Source organism: Schistocerca gregaria, unplaced genomic scaffold, assembly GCF_023897955.1.
Source record: "Schistocerca gregaria isolate iqSchGreg1 unplaced genomic scaffold, iqSchGreg1.2 ptg000797l, whole genome shotgun sequence".
NCBI lineage: Eukaryota > Metazoa > Arthropoda > Insecta > Orthoptera > Acrididae > Schistocerca > Schistocerca gregaria.
In genome coordinates this window covers 213,776-236,719 of record NW_026062165.1, presented here as the reverse complement: position 1 = coordinate 236,719, position 22,944 = coordinate 213,776, and the positions used below count along the sequence as shown (strand labels likewise).

Genomic DNA, 22,944 nt, shown 5'->3' with positions numbered 1-22,944 from the left:
GCAGTTGTCAAAATAGAGGCATAACTTGTGGTTAGTAGATATGATATAGACAGAAGCAGTGATGTAGCCATCTTTGAAGTGGATGACGATATCTATGAAGGTGGCTTGTTGGCTTTAGAAGGTCCATGTGAAGCAAAGGTGGAGAAGCAGTTGCAGATCTGTGGAATGTGGATAGGGTAACTTCACTCTCGATCCAGATCACAAAGATGTCTTCAGTGAACCTGAACGAGAAGAGTCCTTTAGCCACCACCACCACCACCACCACCACCACCACCACCACCACCACCACCACCCCCGCCGCCGCCGCCGCCGCCGCCGCCTACTCATACTCCAGTTCGGGCACAATCACCACCTATCCCATCAAAGCAAGGCTACCTAGGATATATAAGCTAAGATGCAACCATTGTGCTGCTTTCTATGTGGGTACGGCAACTAAAAAGCTGCCTGTCCACTTAAATGGCCACCTACAAACAGGGCAAGAAACAAGTTTATACCCAGCTGCTGGGCAAGCTGCTCAACTCAACATCCTTCATTTCAATGACTGCTTCACAGCCTGAGCCATATAGATCATGCCCACAAACACCATCTTTTCTGAAATGTGATAGGTGGGAACCCTCCCTGCATCATATTTTATGTTCCTGCGCCCCTCTGGCCTCCACCTCCGTTAGTCACTTTTCTTATCCATCCATATCTTCCTATTCCATCACTGCTCATCCCTTATTCCACAATCACACCCAGTCCTCACTTTTCTCCTTTTCTGGTACCACCACCCACCTGTCCACAACACCCTCCTTTTCTGGTACCACCAACCACCTGTCCACAACACCCTCCTCCTCTCCTCCCCCCCCCCCCCCCACCCCATTCACACAGCCCCCCATCATGTGACTACGTCCATCCACCCTACTCTCTCCCCACCTCATCTCTGGGAGCTTTCAAGCAGCACTTCACTTTCACTCCCACCCGAAACACGGCTCGTTAGTACCTCCACTTTTCACTTCAGTGCAGTGCTTCAGTTTTATGTCATTCACCCCAGTTACATACAGTCCCATTTTGTGTTTAATCAACTATTTCTCCTTTGCAATTTAATTTGATAGAGAAAAAATTACCTGCCATGCAGCAGCAGAACATACACATGAAACAAGGTAATATGTGATTAGATGTATTTATCTATCCAAATAAATTACACTGTTCAAGAAGGTTCTATTTCTGATATTTAAGGGTGTGCTTCTAACACAGTTTACCACAGGAAATTCAAATATGCAATCAAAATATCATTGTGTGGGATACTTTTTATGTAATATGTAACGATGTATATATCCATGATTCAAACACATGGACGTTACAGAGAAACAAGTATGTTGCCGCATCCAGTAATAATGGAATATGACAGTTGCCTGTTCAACAGCGTGTGAGAAGAATTCGATGTCATTGTGTTATATTCCCCCCCCCCCCCATGTGTAAGTCATTGAGACCACCTGCAATAGCTCATTATCTCTATTGGTGAATGCCGATCGCTGCATCGAAAACAAGTCTCAAGGGTGTTTTGCTGTACAACGGAAATAAGATACCTCTGCTCCAGTAGCTTATGCCAGATTCACCCAAGAGAATTACAAATTCATAGGAAGGGTATTAAATTCATTACTATACCATGAATACAAATGGAAAGTATTTGCAGAGTTCAAAGTAATTGCTACGGTACAGAGAATGCAACAAGGCTACCTGATATATGTCCGTTTCCTTTGTGAGTAGAATAGTCGAGAAAGAAATTGTCACTATGTGAAAAGGAAATGGCCTAGGTGGAGATGGAAAGTGGGCAAAAAGAATGTGCAACATTAAAGTCTGGTAGCTCCTTAAGGTATACTACATCCACCACTTCACATCAAACTTGGCCTAATGAAACTATTTGTAAAGGCCATGGATCCAACAGGCAGTGGGTTGGCATATCTAGCTACTAGATTCCCCCATCTTCCAGCTGCAAAAGTATAGCAAGGTGTATTTGTGGAACCACAAATAAAGGAGCTGCAGAAAGATGCCAGTTTTGAAGCGTGTTAAACTGACGAAGAAAAGACAGCCTGGTCCTGTACCAAGACGCTGTCAGAAACCTTCCTCGGAAGGAAAAGAGCTAATAACTACAAAGCCCTGGTGAATGAGATGATGAAAGAGTAACAACATTTGTGGTGCAGTATGTCTTTCAAGGTATGTTTGATGGACTCTCATCTGGACTACTACATAGAGAGCTGTAGTGACATATTGGATGAACATGGTGAAAATTTGATGAAGACATTTCTACCATAGAAAGGCGTTAGGAGGGAAGTGGGTACCTTCTATGTTAGCAGAATATTCATGGGATATCATTCAAGAGAAGAAAGATTCACTATACAAGACAAAAAAGTGATGTGCATTAGAATAATGTGGTTCAATTTCTTGTCAATTTTCTGTAATTTCCCATGTCGAATAAATGTTACAAAGCATATCCAGAAACATTACTGTGTTACATGTTAGATCTCACCTTCCATTAATGTAATGAACTTATGATATCATAAAAACCTGAATTTGTTTTTCGAGTTTCACCTCAAGTTTGCTGCAGTACATCAGAAACAGAAAAGAGAAATAAAATTGTAATGGCTCATAACCAATCACTGACATAAAATATTAAAACAAGTTTTTATAATATTGAACAATTTGGGGGTCAGTACTCCCTCTTGCTGTTAGATACAGTTCTCTTCTATGGTTGCAAGATATTCTTATTCCTTTAGTTAGCCAAGGTTTTTATATGTTTTCTTGGAATTATGTTTCACTGTTTTCTTGGGAAAACAATTTTCAAATACCCTTAAAAATGTATCGTGAAATATGTTATATCTCAAGTTTGCATCGGGTTCCACATACACTTCATCCCAGTCTAGCTCCTTTAGTCTTTCCCTAAAGTTTGCAGTATTTATATTGTTAATTGAACGCACTGCTTTGAAATTCTTATTTGATATACTGCATGGAGCTATGGCATGTACTGTAACTAGCTGTGCACCATGATCTGAAAGACCATCCTCAACAGGATAAACATTTATGTCCTTAAACTTATCTTGGTCTATAAAAAAGTCATCTATCAATGTCCTGCTGTTCTTTGTTATCCGAGTAGGAAAATCAATGCCGGAGCTCAAATTGAAAGAACTTAGTAATACTACAAGGTCATTCTTCCTATCACACTCTTTCAGGGAATCAACATTGAAATCCCCACAAATGACAATTTGCTTCCCCCTGTCTGACAGATAGCACAACAAAGCATCCAAGTTTTCTAGAAATAGCTGGAAATTCCCTGAGGGGGACCTATACACTGTTACAATTATGAAAGTGCCATCATTTAGTTTTAGTTCAGTGGCACATGCTTCCATATGTTGCTCTACACAAAAATTTTTAGTTTCTAAATGTTTTGCACTGTGCAAGCTTTTGACATATATGGCAACTCCTCCTCTCATCATATTATCTCTATTTACATGTGCAGCTAATTTATACCCATTGATGCTAACCTTTTGCATATCAGTGACAATGTGATGCTCAGACAGGCATAGTACATCTATTACATTCTCAGTTTCTATATCTTCTAAACAAAGCAGAAGCTCATCAATTTTATTCTTCAATCCCCCAACATTTTGATGAAATATACTAACATTTTTCATTTTACTTTTGTGAGTATCTTTAACTTTTTTAACATCTTTAGTACTGGCCTGGCTGAGTTTCCCACTGGACACTGATCTTACACTAAAAAGAGAGTTACCACCACGAGATGTAGTTCCTGCCCCCTTTAAATTTCCTGCTATCAGCCCAGACAGTTTACCCTTCCCCTTCTTGTTGAGGTGAAGGCCATGTCTAGTATAGTCCCACCTACAGAGTGAATCAACAGGAACCACACCAATGTGTGATCCAGCAAAAGAGCCAAGTAGCCGTTCCAACTCCAAATTAACTCTCCTGACAGAAGAGCTCAAATGAGGCCGGTCGTGGCGCTCCAGAACTGACACAAACCCAACACTGGTATGACTCGATGCCGATGCAATATTTGCCAGGTCACACACTATGCTGTACCCCGGATCTTTGTCAATACAGTTGCCCGGCCCAACCACAATAACCACGGTATCTTCCTTAGTAAAGCCTCTCCATAGTGAACCTAAATCCTCTGTAACCTGCCCCAGTCCAGCACTAGGATTGATAAAATTTGTGACCTGGTATTCTGACCCTAATTCATCCTGCAGAAGTTGGCCCACACCCCTAGCATGCGAACTACCTAGCAACAAGACTTTCTTTCTCTTTGCACACTTCCCTACCTTCTTATTCAATTTGCTGCCGAAAGCTTGTTGAGCCCTGTCTACATCTACTTCTGTGAGAGGCTCATCAGTTTCCGACTGAGGCAACAGGTCAAACCTATATTGTACATTAATAACAAAGCTGTCAGAAGAATTTCTTGGCCGGTTCCTTACGCCTGTTGCCACTTCCCACCCCTGTTTACCCTTCTCCCCCCTTAACCTGCACAGTTCTCGTCTAGCGTCATTTAACTCAGCCTGAAGGGCAGCAATTTTCCCCTCCTGTTCCACAATCTTTCTATCTCTACTGCATAGCCTACAGAACCACTGATGAGTCTCGCTCATTTTCCCAATTCCCAAACCACTACAATCTCCCCAATGAAAAGAGTTACTACATCCATCACACCAGACCCCAGAGCTAACAATTCTATGGCACGTCAGGCACTTTACACTCATGGTACAAATCGATTTTAGTGACAGAAAGACAATTAAGTTACTGGAAAACAATGAAAATACGTGTACAAAAAATTAGGCCTACTCGCGACAATGTAAACAATGGTTCAGAAGTTTCTTACTGAAAATTACTTTAGAGACGACGATACTCTACAGATATAAAGCAGCAGCAAACGTATTTGGCACACTAAACTATCAGTAAATGCACTTAAAATTGCGGTATGAAGTTTAATCTGAAAGCTCAAAAGTTTGGCCTGGCCCCAATAGGTAAACAAAACGAACGTTGCTTGATTACTATGAAAATACGCAAGTAAGACAAAAACTTTTAATGGTACACTTGAAGAGCACTATAATTAACGTAATAAATTAGTTTAAAGTGTTAGAAACCGTTTATTACTACTAAAATTACTTATCTTGTATGGGAGCTGTGACTCAAACGTCTGTATAGCAGGCGCAGGGCTACCAAATTGTTATATTTGTCAGGTAAAACACATTCTGTGGTGTAGGGCATTTAGGATTATGTGAAATTATTCAGGTGTTTAATCATGATGTCCATTTAGCTAAAGTTGTTGGCATCAATTGAATAGAGAAGCGAATTACTACAAGCTCAAAATATTACCACTGATGTTGTGGTAAGACACTCGGAGCTTATGAAGTGACTTAAAATATTTTTATGAAAATTGGGGCCCCACTCCCCCTGGACTAAAGTTGCTGCCAGTGAAGTTAATATCAATCATGAATTTCACTAGGTGTTCCTTGATGAAACCAGGAACAGATTTATTCAAGATAAATATATCTTATCTTATTGACAATCTAACTTTAAAGGCAATATGAAACAGTGAAAACTTTAGATGAAACATTTCCTGAAAGATAGGCCCACTAATTGTCATTGCCAGTGTAACAGTCAGAAGGTTATAATATGCTACCCACTACACAAATAATGGTGATTTACATGAGAGTGCACTGTTTACTGAAATGTGTGGGCATGTTGGGGAAAGAACGGGGACTCAATACTCCATATCACACCAGGCATTTCATCATCTTACACGTAAGTACAATATTTAGTAGTTTTTATACTGAAGTAGTAAAAGTAATTTTAAAAATTAAATGAAATGGAGCATACATACATTTTACAATAATTCATTACTGAGCAGCATCTGAAGGTGAGCTTGTAAGTTTAGCAGTAATATTTGTTTTCTACCTCATCATGTAGCTCATGGTTGAGCTATCATTCTGTTACCTAGCTGTGGTGGTCTCGGGCTCCTGAAAAACTGTCTTCCATCATTACTTTTCCAACTCATATGTTACTATTATTTCTGTCTCCTCCTCCATGAAGACATCATGGTGATAGTACTTTTTATCACTTGCCATGATTTATCTAGTGTTTGTGCCCTTTCCAAGCCACAGTGGGAAACTGGAGTTAGGGTTCATGATTACATTTTTGTTTTGCTATGTTCCAGATAATTTTAATTGTAATAAATTTCATACAAGATCTATCATAATAGCTATTACTAGTCTTGTGAAATAACAGAGGGCAATAAATTAAACATTTTTCTTAATAATGAAATGTCCATTACTGCATTCTTTTTGTACTTATGCTGGGATTTAATGAAAGGGCTGGAAGTACTTCACAGCAAAGCAAATGAGATATTTAGAGCAACAACTTAGCAAGCGCTCATCATACGGATATACTATTGTTTTATTTCTATGAAATCATCATAATTAAATACAATTAAATTTGCAAATACAGTTTTAAATGTTATTTAAATTTGTTCATAGCAAAATCTAATTCTGACTGAAAATGTGTGTGAATGCAGAAAATGTGCTTGTAAAATAAATAAATTACTTATTGGAGGCAGCAATTTTAGCTTTCATTGTCAGTTCTGTAATTAGGTCTCCTGTCTTTCCATACTATGAAATGGAAAGCTGTTGCACACCGCATAGCGGAGATGCTGAGTTGCAGGTAGGCACAACAGAGAGACTATTGTTGATGAAGGCCTTAACGGCCTTTTATGTGGGTGTCTTTTTGTTCTGCCTATGTACGACTCCGCATCTCTGCTATATGGCGAATAGCAACTTTCCTTCTCATAATATTGTTACATTACATCCCAGATTTTCCATTGTTTCCCTTTTGTCTTTCCATACTTTCATAGGGAAACACTCAAGTATTTTTATGCCTGAAATGAAGTAAATAAAGTTTACATATAACACTAATTTCAGTAATTCCTTGTCTCTGTGGGAAGAAATACAGCTGAAGGAAAACATCTAAAAATCAGAGTGATGAGCACTCTCTCTTGCACAGAAAATGAAGTATTAGGAGGCAATGTAGTATTGATTAGTAATGCTTACATCGCTGTCCTCTATCCAATGAGAAGATTATGAACTTCAGTGTCCACATGTTCCACAATACAGGATAACACTGCATGCAACATGCAACCAAAGGTAGTACTGTCAACAGTGGCTAGACAATACACTTTTTTAGACTACCACATTCTCTGATTCAATGTACTGCACCACAGACAACTATTAATTTGCTCTACTCTGTACATCAGTATCTCATGCAACAAATAGTACCATAGGGCAAACCACCGGCAAAATGCTGCTGTTAAGGCACGTGAAAGATGAACACATTCCTCTTCAAAATACTTGCATTAGAGTGGGGAAACAGCTGCCCCAGTCTACATTTTGCCTTCCTCACCCAAAATCTTTGTATGTGAACATATTCCCACTGTATTTAACACACAAGAATCTAAAATCATTTACCTGGTCTCTCTCTGCAGTGAAACCTTCATACTCAGCATCTCCATCTCACTGTCCCTGTGTATGTATATGGCTCTCTGCCACTCTCTCTTTCTTCTCCCACTGTCTCATTTTTTCCCCACCTATTTACAGTATATCCCACTGCCAATGTCACCTCTCTCAATCACACTGTTTGCATTTGCCTTTACTCCCACTGTCTCCACAACTCCTTAACAGCTCAAAAATAGTTCTGGGGTATCCAATTTGGTTTTTTTCCCTTATATTCAAGAGTGTAAAACCTCAGGCCAAAATTGTCACTCCCCCACACCTGTGTTTTCAAGTACACAACAAGACTGATGTATGGCGTCCACAAGTCTTTTTGTCTACACTGGCTCCTATCTCTTTTCCACCCACTTTTCTTTCACATATCTTTCCTCCTCTTTTACTACCACTGTCCCACTGCCCACCAATATCTCCTTACCTTTCTTTTTAAAGAAATTTCCATCATTTGACTATTAATAGTTCATTTGTTTTACACAGTCATGATTTCAGCTGTATACCCATTCTCAAGCTCATGTCTGTGAGTCATAGAAAAATTGTATTATTGGTCTTATGATGTGTTCTACTGCAGGATATGAGTACATGAGGAGGATATGTAAAATGGCTGTCATTGTGCACAGTTGAAAACCACAAATTAGCCTATAAAGATAGAAATACCTTTTTCCAATAACAGAACAACACAGCATGACAGACATATTAACATTTCAACATGCATTGAAGAATGGCTATAAAGATAAAGCCATTATTGTGAAAAATAAAAGCACACTCTAAAGTCAATTTATGGAAATTTGTTCTAAAAAATTCCCCACGTTTGTTCCCTCATGTCCATTCCACCATTGTGTAGCATTTGAATGCAATGGAGAACGTTCAACAATGAAGTTTATGAGTACCACAAGCCAAGTCAGAAAAATTACTGGTTGGCCTTATGTGCATTATCCTCTTGCTTGTCCTCAATTAGTATGTGAACGCCACTGATCATTCCTATCCTGTTTCATTACTGCTGACTAGAAAATTTTTCTTTATGTTAATCTAAGGGAAAGAATAGAAAGGTATTCTTTAGTCCAAACAATCAGCAATGCCACATAGAAAGACTTATTTGCATCCACATAAGATAATGTTATGCATCTGGTCAAACAGTGGCCATGTGGTGTACTATGAGTTCCTTGCAAAACAGACATCTTGCAGATGCCTTTCTGCACCCACCTTTTTCCATCTGATATTGCACACTCCAGTTTCATCTTTTCTGCTCTCTGTTCGACGATCTTCACGTACTCCCTTTTGGAGTGAAAATACAGTTTGAACATGGCTCTGTGTGTTCTTTGCTACAAAACTAAATGAATTCTAAAGTTGTGGATTGAGAAAGTTACCCCTACACTGGAATATGGTAGTGAACAGTGCAGCAGATTACGTTATTTGATGACTTAAGTCTCCATTATGTATAATATGCGTTTTTTGAGCTTATAGTAAACACTACAGCTTTATTTATTGGGCTAAGATGATCCATTGGTCATGAAAGGGTTAATCTGGAAACAAACAGTAAAAGGCTAAGTATGGAATAACATTTGCCACAGTCAATCCCTCTGCCAATCAAATAAATTGTCTTAAACCAGCAGGCTAACTGCATGAGGAGTTGTGGTGGACAGAGTGAGAATGTCAGTGAGGGGATGGGATGACAGAGGGTATAATATAGGAGGCACAGGGACAGGGATAGAGTTATGCATGCAAAAGGGCAGCATGAGATGAGTATGTGCCAAGCAAGACGGCAAGAGATGGAAATGAGTCACCGTGGTACAACAACTGAATTAGAAAAATGCTGCAGAAGCAAAGGGAACTTCACAGCAAACATAAACATAGCCAAAGCTTTGCAGACAAACAAAAATTACACAAAGCGAAATGTGGTGTGAGGAGGGCTATGCGAGAGGCGTTCAGTGAATTCGAAAGTAAAGTTCTATGTACTGACTTGGCAGAAAATTCTAAGAAATTTTGGTCTTACGTCAAAGCGGTAGGTGGATCAAAACAAAATGTCCAGACACTCTGTGACCAAAACTGTACTGAAACAGATGATGACAGACTAAAGGCCGAAATACTAAATGGCTTCTTCCAAATCTGTTTCACAGAGGAAGACTGCAGTGTACTTCCTTCTCTAGAATGTCGCATAGATGACAAATTGGTAGATATCGAAATAGATGACAGAGGGACACAGAAACAATTAAAATCGCTCAAAAGAGTAAAGGCCGCTGGACCAGCTGGGATAGCAGTTTGATTTTACACAGAGTACGCGAAGGAACTTGGCCCCTTTCTTGCAGTGGTGTACCGTAGGTCTCTAGAAGAAGGTAGCATTCCAAAGGATTGGAAAAGGGCACAGGTCATCCCTGTTTTCAAGAAGGGGCATCTAACAGATGTGCGGAACTATAGACCTATATCTCTAACGTTGATCAGTTGTAGAATTTTGGAACACGTATTATGTTCGAGTATAATGTCTTTTCTGGAGACTAGAAATCTACTCTGTAGGAATCAGCATGGGATTCGAAAAAGACGGTCGTGTGAAACCCAGCTCGCGCTATTCGTCCATGAGACTCAGAGGGCCACAGACACTGGTTCACAGGTAGATGCCGTGTTTCTTGACTTCCCCAAGGCGTTTGACACAGTTCCTCACAGTCGTTTAATGAACAAAGTAAGAGCATATGGACTATCAGACCAATTATGTGATTGGATTGAGGAGTTCCTAGATAACAGAACGCAGCGTGTCATTCTCAATGGAGAGAAGTCTTCCGAAGTAAGAGTGATTTCAGGTGTGCCGCAGGGGAGTGTCACAGGACCGTTGCTATTTAAAATATACATGAATGACCTTGTGGATGACATCGGAAGTTCACTGAGGCTTTTTGTGGATGATGCTGTGGTATATCGAGAGGTTGTAGCAATGGAAAATTGTACTGAAATGCAGGAGCATCTGCAGCGTATTGACACATGGTGCAGGAAATGGCAATTGAATCTCAATGTAGACAAGCGTAATGTGCTGCGAATATATAGAAAAATAGATCCCATATCATTTAGCTACAAAATAGCAGGTCAGCAACTGGAAGGAGTTAATTCCACAAATTATCTGGGAGTATGCATTAGGAGTGATTTAAAATGGAATGATCATATAAAGTTGATCGTTGGTAAAGCAGATGCCAGACAGATTCATTGGAAGAATCCTAAGGAAATGCAACACGAAAACAAAGGAAGTAGGTTACAGTATGCTTATTCGCCCACTGCTTGAATACTGCTCAGCAGTGTGGGATCCGTACCAGATAGGGTTGATAGAAGAGATAGAGAAGATCCAATGGAGAGCAGCGCGCTTCGTTACAGGATAATTTAGTAATCGCAAAAGCATTACGGGGATGATAGATAAACTCCAGTGGAAGACTCTGCAGGAGAGATGCTCAGTAGCTCGGTATGGGCTTTTGTTAAAGTTTTGAGAACATACCTTCACCAAAGAGTGAAGCAGTATATTGCTCCCTTCTATGTGTATCTCGTGAAGAGACCATGAGGATAAAAGAGAGATTTGAGTCCACAAAGAAGCATACCAACAGTCCTACTTTCCACGAACAATACAAGACTGGAATAGAAGGGAGAACCTCTAGAGGTATTCAGGGTACTCTCCGCCACACACAGTCAGGTGGCTTGCGGAGTATGGATCTAGATGTAGATGTAGGGGCTACCAACTACTGAGGGAGGAGGATTGTGGAACTTAAGAACAAGTTAATGGGAAATCCCATATGTTTAAGTTGGTGAAGCTGGTATGGGAGTGGTGAGAGGACTGGAGATGGGTCTCGAGGATGCTGTACACCTGTTGTGGAGCTACCAACAAGTCAGGCACCTTGTACTGAGTGACTTGTTGTCATTAGGTAGTCTAGTATGCTCTCGGCAGGCAAAGGATGCAAATTAACTGTGGCACCCAGATGGGCCAGGCTATTTCATATGTCCGTCAAGCGATAAATACCGCTTTGGGAGAAAAGAAGGATTACACAGACAATATTCTCCATTTCACAGCATGATGAGATTCCAGGTCACTTGCTAAGAATGTGGTTAACTTGTTCCAGTCCCCATTAACATTGGCATATTTTCCTCTTTAAGAAACTCAACTACGCTGAGTGATAGTTGTATACTTAAATATATATTTATCTGAAGATGCTGATTTTAATATGTGCCATAACTATGGAATAAGTGGACTGTGGTCTAAACACAACTACAATTAGTAATTTTTGCTGACCTTTACAATGACTTATTTTGAAATGTCAATTTGCAGCTTAAATATTTGTCTTCTTCCTCTTTGATCATATTTCCCTCACAATCTATGACAATAAACATTTAATTGCTATTGCACATTTGTAACCAATCTTTCATAGTTATGATGACAATGAAAATTTTCAGTGTGAATTATGTACTACATAATTAATGTCCAGTGTCAAGTTCATGTACACAATTTTGAACAACTATTTGACTGAAATACTTTAGCATACCACCAATGAAGAATTAGTTTCAAAGAAAAAGATGAAAAAAATGTACCACATAAGAAAATATTAAAGTGGCAACTTTAACGTATAATTAAGCTACTGTCATAAGCGAAAAATCTCACCTGCTGACTGTTCCTCTAGGTGTACCTCTTGTGGCCCCTGCAAGAAATTAAAAAAGCTGAATAACTTTACATCAACTTAATTTAAGTGTAAGTCAGACACCTTGAAACATGGCAGTGGTATGTCACCTCACTACACATACTCACCTCGGTGTTAATAGGTTGGTAAACTAAAATAATGATGGAGATTAGGAATCATGTACAGTGACAAGTTGATAGTTATGAAATGTTATTGAAGTGAGAATTATTAAAAATGCATAATTATCTAAGTGAAGAAGCACAAAATATTTGAATTTTAAATGAGCTTAACAGTCTGAATTCGCTACAGCTGACATCTGCGACACAGCTTCCGACAGAGAGCAGGACAAAGGTGCCCAAAAAATTCAAGTTAACAAGGATACTGCCAGTGGCCAAAACAGTAGGACAGCACAGTTTGGTGGAATGAACTCCCCTCAACTATTACCTGGTGGAGTAGTCCAAAGGATCATGGAAGGGGAAATGAATGATGCACCATTTTAAAATCACAAATTATAGAAACAGTGATCAAAATAAGGTCCATTTTGACTTCATCTACGTCTGTCAGGCCAGAAATTGGAGAATGGTTCTCAGTCCCAGAGATCCAACTGAGGTTGGCCCACACAACAGAAAACTAGGTGGAATTGTTGAAACACCTAGCAAACGAAATACAGTAAGTTTTTTTCTATCCTGATAAGATGTGACAACACTTAGTATGGAACTGTTTATAATGAAGATAGTTTGCCTTTGCAGAATGATGGTTAAAAAGTGAAGAGCATATCTCTTTGTGCGAGTTGGCACGTGACATACCTCAGTCCACCAAGAGACCACAATACACCACACTAAAATTGTGTGAGAATGTAACACTGTGGTGGTAAGGATAACATTTGTAAGATATTCTACCTGGTCATCACAGATGGGGAAATGATGTTTCTTGAAGGGTGCCAGGGAGCAGTAAATCTCCAGTCATCCTTAAAAAGCTGCCATTTGGGTGTTCTCGAGGGTGGGGTAGGAGTCAGAATGTAGCCAGCAAATGGGAAATGGTTGCTTGAATACTTATCAGAGACAATGGAACATTAGAGATGATGGGCAAACTGGGCAGTGCCAGAGAGCTATAGATGGAGGTAGGAGTGCACAGAGTCTGGAAGGAATGTGGGTGCTCCCATGGTAAGGCAAATGAGGTTAAGGTAATTGAGGATGTCAGCCAAGACGGCATCTATGAAAGGTTAGTGGAGAGCCTAAAAGGGGATGGTGTGCATTACAGTCAATGAGCAGCAGGACAGGGTGAAGAAGATGCCTAATAAGCTGGATGAACTCTGCCCATGACACTGAATGACTGCGGGATTTAAACAGTACAAATGGATACGTTCAGGTACGGAAGTAAAATGAACACTGGAATAGCTTGAAGCTGTGTGTCAGGGAGACTATGATCATCATTCTCAATTAGCAAAATCTGTCTACTACATTATGTATAAGAAGTGTTTGGGGGATGGGTGTGGATCTCAAAGCTGACTAGAAAGAAATGCGAGAACTCGAAGCAGTCATTAGGACGCAGTTTTGTTTTGTGCAGGCACAGAACAAGCAGAGGTTGCGATTCCTAGAGCAGACGGAAGTCCTCTTTTTGGATCGAAGGCCACAAACATTCCATTGGAAGAGTGTCATGATTAGGGAAGGGAAGAGGGGGAAGAAATGGAGGGGTGTCACCTCAGCAGCTATGGAGTGGCAGCTTTCAAAGGATCACTGCTAAAGGGCACAGAGGCTGGATTATACTCCTGTACAGAGTTGTTGTCACTCTCCTTCTGTCTGTCCTCAGAGTCCAGAGCAGAGAACAAGCAGAAGAGGTGACACGGTCACTATTGAAACTGATGCAGCAGAGAGGAGAAGGCAGACAGGCTACACAGTTGGCTGGGTGTAGACACGACCTACAATCGTGGTTGCAATGATTATACTCATAGCAGTGCAGTGGGTTCTGAATGTATTGTCTGACTAAGATATTTCGGGCAACACTTATGCAAATTATGGAATTGAGTGTGAGAGAAATGAAATTTCTGCACTTTTTGCATATGGGCTTCACTCAGATTATATTCTTAAAGTACCTGTAGCTAAAGTCATGAAATTTATAATGTCTTGTGATAGAGAATAGGCCACGGCCTTTGACAGAAACACCACTCTAATAAAAGTGAGAAAAAAGAGTGTGTGTTTTCTCTAAGAATGCCTCTGATGATGATGACTGGTTTTCGGGGCACTGAACTACAATATAAGCAGTGTCCATGCAAAGTCCCAATTTTTACACAGTCCAATTTTTTTACACAGTCCAGTCTGGAGACTGTCATGAATGATGATGATGATGATATGATGAGGACAATGGCACACTACTTCAACAGGCGCCCCTCTCAGTGGGGAGCGCATCTGCCTTGTGTGATTGTTCACAACTCAAGTCACACCTCCTGAACACTTGACAGACAGATGGACGGACGGACCAATCTGTAATTTGGGAAGGTAGCAGCTGAGGCAATCACCCCTCCTTGGGCCTTGCCTGTCCTAGAATTTATGTGCAAACCTTACCTGTTGACCTGGGGCTGGGATATGGGTCACAACATTGTATTTGGTGGTGTGCTCAGCAACAGGGTGGTACAATCATTTCTTGGTCACAGTTTATTAGTGGCCATTCATGCAGACAGGCAACTTGTTGTTTATCACCTCCTTGTAGAACGCAGTACAGTGGTTACAGCCTAGCTTGTGGATCACATGACTGGTTTCCCAGGTTGCCTACCTTTAATGGGATAGGCTACGTTCATGACTGGACTTCAGTAGGTGGTGGTGATGGGAGGATGTGTGGCCAAGCCCTGCCTCTAGATCTATTACAAGGGCATGAGACATGAAGCAAGGGAGTTGGAAGCAGATATTGTGTAGGGATGGACTAGGGCACTGTAATAGCATTGTGGGGGTTGTGGGAAGCATAGTGGGTAGGAAATTTCACATTTCAGGACACAATGAAAGGTAGTGAGAACCCTGCTGGAGAATGTAGTTCACTTGCTTCAGTTCTGGGTGGTACCAAGTCACAAGTGAATGCTCCTCTGTGGCTGAACAGTCAGACTTTGTGAGGTGGGTGGTGACTGGAAATAAATGCCACAATGTTGGAAGGGTAATTACTGTCTGTAAAGACATGAATGACACCCTTTATATTTTAAGGCTCTGTGGAAGGGGTTTCTTGGTATGGAATGAGTGGCAGGTGCCTATGAGGAGGAACTCCTAGTGGTTGGTAGGTTTGATATGGACAGACATACTGATGAAGTCATATTTCAGGTGGAGGTCACATTGAGGAAGGTGGCTAGTTGGGTAGAGTAGGATCACATGAAGCAAATGAGAGAGAAGGTGCTGTGGTTCTGGAAGAATGTAGATAGGGTGTCTTCACCCTCAATCCAGAGCACAAAGATGTCATTAAGGAATCTGAACCAGGTGATCAGTTTGAGGGTCTAGGTGTTTAGGAAAGACTCCTCTGGATGCCCCACGAATAGGTAGGCATAGGATGGTGCCACGGGGTGCCCACAGCTTTTTTTTTAACAGAGGCCTTGTTAGGTGAAAGCTCTAATCCAAAGACTAACTTTGTTGTGTCTATCTGTGACTCAGAATCTTGGCTACACGGTGAGTAGCAACTATCCTTTTCACAATATTATTGCAAACAAATTTAGTGTTTCAGTCTAGTCCACAGATGTCTAACACTTTCAGACAAAGAGATCCTCACCAAAGAATTACATCACATAAGAAAAGTGTTACAAAGAATGAGTAGCCACATGATCAAATTGAATGGGTGTTGCAGTGAAATTCAACAACAGCTGAATAAGAAATTGAGAGTGAGAGTGTAAGAGAATCCAAAAACTACTTTTTTAGCTTATGTTGACCCAATATATGAGAAGATTGGGAGACTCCTATGGATACACAACATCCTGTGTATTTTTTTCTTTTCAGCTAGGATAAGAAGTCTCCTTTGTAACATCAAAGATGAACTAGATAGAGCACCAGCAACACAACCAAGTGAAACAAAGAAGTAAATCAAATGTCACCAAAGTCTGCTCTGAATATAATCATGAAATGAAATGTGGTGAGACCATTTTCATGTTGGACACTTCAGATAGCTTGAACAAAGTCATTAAAGCTCTAGTGGGTGCACCTACGTATAAAGTGCACCAACTGCAAATAACATTCTATTGTATCACTTGATTGTTATTTTACATTTGGGAGTCCACTTCTCTTTCTTCATTATTGCTTTAGCTAACACATTGGAAAGCTGTGTTGTTACACGTCCAAGTGAGCAGCAGTATCATAAAATACACAGTGAACCAGGTGAGAAAAAATTACAACCTGTGAAAGAGAAGACCCAGAGTCTGAGATAGCAGCACAACCCCTTAATGAGGCAATTGCCTATGAGATAAATAGTACTTGAATATATGTCTGGCTGGGATCTGATGCAACTGTGATGTTTGATACACTGAGTAGGTCATAATTGTGCAACAACACTCTTAAGCGGCAACAGAGTTACACAATCAAGATTATTTTGTTATTGTTTAGTTAAAAAGTGACTCAGCCAATATAGCAGGGGTTTATTTTATCATTGCTTGGTTAAATTAAGATTAAACTGTCATTTTTCTCATAAGTGTTTACCTCAGTTACAAGACAGCCACCCTTTACATGTGTATAAAGTACGCCACAAGCTTGCTCGAGTTACAAAAATCAGCACAACCGCCAAGGGTTAAGGAGTGTTGAAATAAATATGTCAGAAAATCTAATAAACATAAACAGTCATTTCCATTTAACAAGGCTTGGAGTGCAGTGTTGAATTTATTAAGCTCTCACTGCCAACCAAATTCACTAGTGCTGAGATAAACACACAATAGTTGCATGTCATGGAATATCGGAGTAGTACATGAAAGGGCATAGTGGATATGAGCAATCAAACTTTGTTGTTGGTCATGTACCACTATCAATAACAAAGGCTTCTTTGTCGGGTTGGATACCTAGCACTGAGTTCATGTAACTCCAGACATGCAGCACCTGAAAGGGCCTGCTCAATATGTCATCAAAATATTATGCATAAAATGTTAAAAACTCTGCAGGACTCCTGGAAGCACAGAATTAAACACTGACAAGGCTTCCCCATTAGATATTTTCAAGTAGGTGCTAAGATATGCTTATGTAAAATTCACAATGTTTCATACTATATTTGTGACACTGCAATAGACTGCATCATCACTTTAAGTACGTGGTCTGGACAAGAGGAGGGGGTTAAGCTTTGGAACTTCTGCCAAGTGTGCCACACTACCTTGATGAAGGTCTGTAAATGATGAACCATGCATACAAATTCAAGAGCTTTTAGAATTTCCAGAAAATGTAACAAAGTAATAAGAAAATAATACTAACTGCTAGTGGTCCTCCTCAGCCAAATGAGCATTTTCCAAAAGACAAAGGAAGATACTTTTCTTGTAATTACTGTAATGTTGGAACTTAACTGACCTCAAACTTCACAGTGATTTGTTAACATGTTCAGAGAAACAGCAAATGTAATGACTGTATTGTCTATTCTGTGGATCAATGAAAACAGGTTTGTTACCTGTCGGACACATATTTTTATGTACTTGGTAAGGGCTTGATGCCAAAATCATGACAGTAATGAAAATAAAGAAAAAGAAGATAAATTGATGAATGAAGTAGGGCATTACTCATCTTACAGAAAAACCAACACAATTGATGCCAATCATTTGAAACTAATGTCATCCTACCTTACAAAGCTCCCAAGGGTAGCTCCAAATGGGTATCTCAAAACACAATGTCTGGAAAAAACTGTAGATCTTGTGCTTATTCCACAAAGAAGTACAATGGAAATTATGAATTTGAAAGTAGTAATGAATGGTGAACTTGAAGTCCAACTCCTACATAATAAAGAATGAAGAGAGACACAAAGGTCACTAAAATATAATGCAGACAGACTCGCTACACCAAAAGAATCTGTTAAAAGCTATTAGCATGAAATTAAACTGACTAAACATGGCCCCTGGCAAAAAGATATCCACAGTGATCGATAATGCTGCACAAAAAATATTTCAATCTATAGAAAATTAAAGGAAAATATGGGGGAATGAAATATGCAAACAAACCATAGCAGAGAGGCCTGAAAGGCAAGAAACATGAAAAAGCTCAAAGAAAATTCAAGATTATGATCAATTTAAACAACAAAGAAAGAAAATAGCCAGATTAATCAGAAATACCAATGAGCATTTGAAAATGAGAAACTTTTGCACATAGACAAAACTTTGTAATAATCGTTCCCATGATTTTTAACAAACTTTGAAAAACAAATGACATGGATACCAAATTGCAAATGTGTTTCTAAAATGGAAACGGCCAAACTGGGTTGAGCAATACTGGAAATTATGATATAATGGCAAGATATCATTATCAGCTTCTGAACTGTTCTGAACAAAGTCATACATCTGAATTATGAGATATTAATGAAAATTCTGAAGTTTTACCACCAGCTATGTAAGAATCTGAAGAATTACTTAACACCCTCAAAAATAACACAGCTTGTGGAGAAGATTCTATTACAGCTGAACTTTTGAAGTGGTCTTTGCCAAATAAAGCAAATGAGCTAGATTTACTCTTTGATGAAACCTGGAAAAAAGAAAAAAAAATTCCAGAGAATGGAGATTTGCCTTGATACATCCACTGCACACGGAAGATAATAAACAGGATGTAAACAACTACATAGTAATCTATTTACTGTCAGTAGCATCTAGGTATTTTCCAAAATTGTATTAAGCAGAATAACAACAACACTAGATGACCATTTAGGTGAATATCAAGGTTGTTTTAGGAAGGGATGATCATGGTCATAACAAATATTTAATCCCAAGACAATAATTCATCATCAGTTACTTAATTCAAAGGACACTGTAGTTATCTTGTGGATAACAAGAAGGCTTTTCATTAACTTGACAGAAAAACTATAGATAAAAATGTGGCATCTACTACAACACAAATTTCTGTAAGAAATAGGCAGTAGAACTGGCTTAAAGACTTATATAGGACAAGAACAATTTAACAAATGGTAAGAAAGCTAGAAATCCCTGAAAAGAGATGTCCAAATAGAGAGGGTAAGAAAAATTAAAATATGTAGGGGAGATAACACAAGAATGTGATTTACAAAATTATGCAGTACAAAAAAATTTGAATACATTGGGGAGAGCATAGATCATCACTAAGTAACTATGGAATAAAAAGTGCCTCACAAAAATTGCAAAGATAAGGCATTACAACAACAGTAATGAAGTCACAATGATTATATTCAAGTGAATGCCTAGCAATATACTGCAATTTAGATAAATTAGTAGTATTACAAAGGAGAGTTACAACGAAAATATTAAGACCACAAAACACAGCAGAAGGTTGGAAATTACAAATTAATGTTGATATACACTGTAATACAGAAAATATTTCAAATTTAGCTGAAACTGAAACATGGTCCTGAAATGGTCTATTCACAGGGAAAAAAATAAAAGTTATCCATGATCTTCATACAAATGTTCCTTTTTTTGTTTGTCAATCATTGTTTTCTTTGTTAAACAATGGAAAATCCAGGTGGAATATAACAATATATGACAAAGGCCTTACTGGCCAAAAGCTATGAGTGTGTGTATCTTTTTAATGTGACTATCAAGATTCAGCACCTGTGCTATACGGTTTTCTTTGTATTTCAAATAACCTGTTTCAGACCCAAGATGTTATATGCATATTTGAGAAAGTCAAATAGTGACAAAAGTAATAAGATTATAGTTGAGACGAAATTTTGCAGATTAATATGTGACAAATTTTTCCCACGACAGTACTGCGCCATACTGGAATGAAGCAGCATGCAGATTCAGCCAAAACCTTCCCTCCACTACACACCGTCAGGTGGCTTGCAGAGTATGGGTGTAGACGTAGATATAGACCAAGAAGGAAGAAACATTCTCTAAGCCAAAGAGGGTGCAATTTTGGAATTACATAGAAGGAACATTGTGGGCACAGTATGTTGTTGCTGTGGTCTTCAGTCCTGAGACTGGTTTGATGAAGCTCTCCATGCAACTCTATCCTGTGCAAGCTACTTCATCTCCCTAGTACCTACTGAAACTTACATCCTTCGGTATGTGTTTTGTGTATTCATCTCTTGGTCTCCCTCTACAATTTTTACCCTCCATGCAGCCCTCCAATACCAAATTGGTGATCCCTTGATGCCTCAGAACATGTCCTACCAACCGATCCCTTCTTCTAGTCAAGTTGTGCCATAAACTTCTCTTCTCCCCAATCCTATTCAATACCTCCTCATTAGTTGTATGATCTACCCATCTAATCTTCAGCATTCTTCTGTAGCACCACATTTCGAAAGCTTCTATTCTATTCTTATCTAAACTAGTTATCGTCCATGTTTCACTTCCATACATGGCTACGCTTCATACAAATACTTTCAGAAACAACTTCCAGACACTTAAATCAATACTCGATGTTAACAAACTTCTCTTCTTCAGAAACGCTTTCCTTGCCATTGCCAGTCTACATTTTCTATCCCCTCTACATCAACCATAATCAGTTATTTTGCTCCCCAAACAGCAAAACTCCTTTAGTACTTTAAGTGTCTCATTTCCTAATCTAATTCCCTCAGCATCACCCGACTTCATTCGACTACATTCCCTTATCCTCATTTTGCTTTTGTTGATGTTTATCTTATATCCTCCTTTCAAGACACTGTCCATTCCATTCAACTGCTCTTCCAAGTCCTTTGCTGTCTGACCAAATTACAATGTCATCGGTGAACCTCGAAGTTTTTATTTCTTCTCCAAGGATTTTAATACCTATTCCCAACTTTTCTTTTGTTTCCATTAATGCTTGCTCAATAAACAGATTAAATAACATCGAGGACAGGATACAATCCTCTCACACACCTTCCCAACCACTGCTCCACTTTCATGACCCTCAACTATTATAATTGATATCTGGTTCCTGTTCAAATTGTAAATAGTGTTTCACGCACTGTATTTTACCTCTGCCACTTTCAGAATTTGAAAGAGTATTCCACTCAAAATTGTCAAAAGCTTTCTCCAAGTCTACAAATGCTAGAAACCTATGTTTGCCTTTCCTTATTCTTTCCTCTAAGATAAGTCATAGGGTCAGTATTGACTCAAGTGTTCCAACGTTTCTAGGGAATCTAAACTGATCTTCATCAAGGTCAGCTTCTACCAGTTTTTCCATTCATCTGTAAAGAATTTGCATTAGTATTTTGCATCTGTGACTTATTAAACTGATTGTTTGGTAATTTTCACATCTCTCAGCAACTGCTTTCTTAGGAATTGGAATTATTATATTCTTCTTGAAGTCTGAGGGTATTTCGTCTGTCTCATAAATCTTGCTCACCAGATGGTGGAATTCTGTCAGGACTGGCTCTCCGAAGGCCATCAGTAGTTCTTATGAAATGTTGTCTACTCCGGGGGCCTTGTTTCGATTCAGGTCTTTCAGTGTTCTGTCAAACTCTTCAGGCAGTATCGTATCTCCTATTTCATCTTCATCTACATCCTCTACCATTTCCATAATATTGTCTTCAAGTACATCACCATTTTATAGACCCTCTTCATACTCCTTCCATCTTTCTTCTTTCCCTTCTTGCTTAGAACTGGGATTCCATCTGAGCTCTTGATACCCATACAAGTGGTTCTATTTTCTCCAAAGGTCTCTTTAATTTTCCTGTAGGCAGTATCTATCTTACCCCTAGTGAGATAAGCCTCTACATCTATACATTTGTCCTCTAGCCATGCCTGCTTTGCCATTTTGCACTTCCTGTTTATCTCATTTTTGAGACGTTTGTATTCCTTTTTGCCTGCTTCATTTACTGCATTTTTATATTTTCCCCCATCATCAATTAAATTCAATATTTCTTCTGTTACCCAAGTGTTTATACTAGCGCTTGTCTTTTTACCTATCTGATCCTCTGCTGCCTTCACTACTTCATCTCTCAAAGCTACCCATTCTTCTTCTACTGTATTTCTTTCCCCCATTCCTGTCAATTGTTCCCTTATGTTCTCCCTGAAACTCTGTACGACCTCAAGTTTAGTCAGATTATCCAGGTCCCATCTCCTTAAATTCCCAACATTTGCAGTTTCTTCAGTTTTAATCTACAGCTCATAACTAATAGATTGTGGTCAGTGCCCACATCTGCCCCTGGAAATGTCTTAAAATTTAAAAACTGGTTCCTAAATCTCTGTCTTACCATGATATAATTTATCTGATACCTTCTAGTATCTCCAGGCTTCTTCCATGTATACAACCTTCTTTTATGATTCTTGAACCAAGTGTTAGCTATGATTAAGTTGTGCTCTGCACAAAATTCTACCAGACGGCTCCCTCTTTCATTTCTTAGCCCCAATCCATATTCACCTACTACGTTTCCTTCTCTCCCTTTTCCTACACTCGAATTCCAGTCACAAATTACTATTAATTTTTTTTAATTCATTATTAAACCTACTCCTGCATTACCTGTAGTTGATTTTGAATTTATAACTCTGTATTCGCCTGACCAAAAGTCTTGTTCCACCTGACACCGATCATTACTAATTCCCAACTATATAGAACTTCAATCTATCCATTTCCCTTTTTAGATTTTCTAACCTATCTGCTAGATCTGACATTCCACACTCCAATCCGTAGAATGCCAGTTTTCTTTTTCCTGAAACATCATTCTCTTGA

The 22,944-nt window shown here is 39.2% G+C and overlaps 1 protein-coding gene across 1 annotated transcript in view; it reads left to right on the top strand.

The window, feature by feature from the left end:
• Positions 1–206: 206 nt before the first annotated feature.
• LOC126322210 (cilia- and flagella-associated protein 251-like) overlaps positions 207–22,944 on the top strand; it is a 66,597-nt gene continuing 43,859 nt past the window's right edge. Inside the window, exons 1-2 of the mRNA XM_049994266.1 lie at positions 207–333; positions 11,312–11,439. Coding sequence (XP_049850223.1) covers positions 207–333; positions 11,312–11,439 — 255 coding nt within the window. The remainder of the gene's footprint in view (positions 334–11,311; positions 11,440–22,944) is intronic.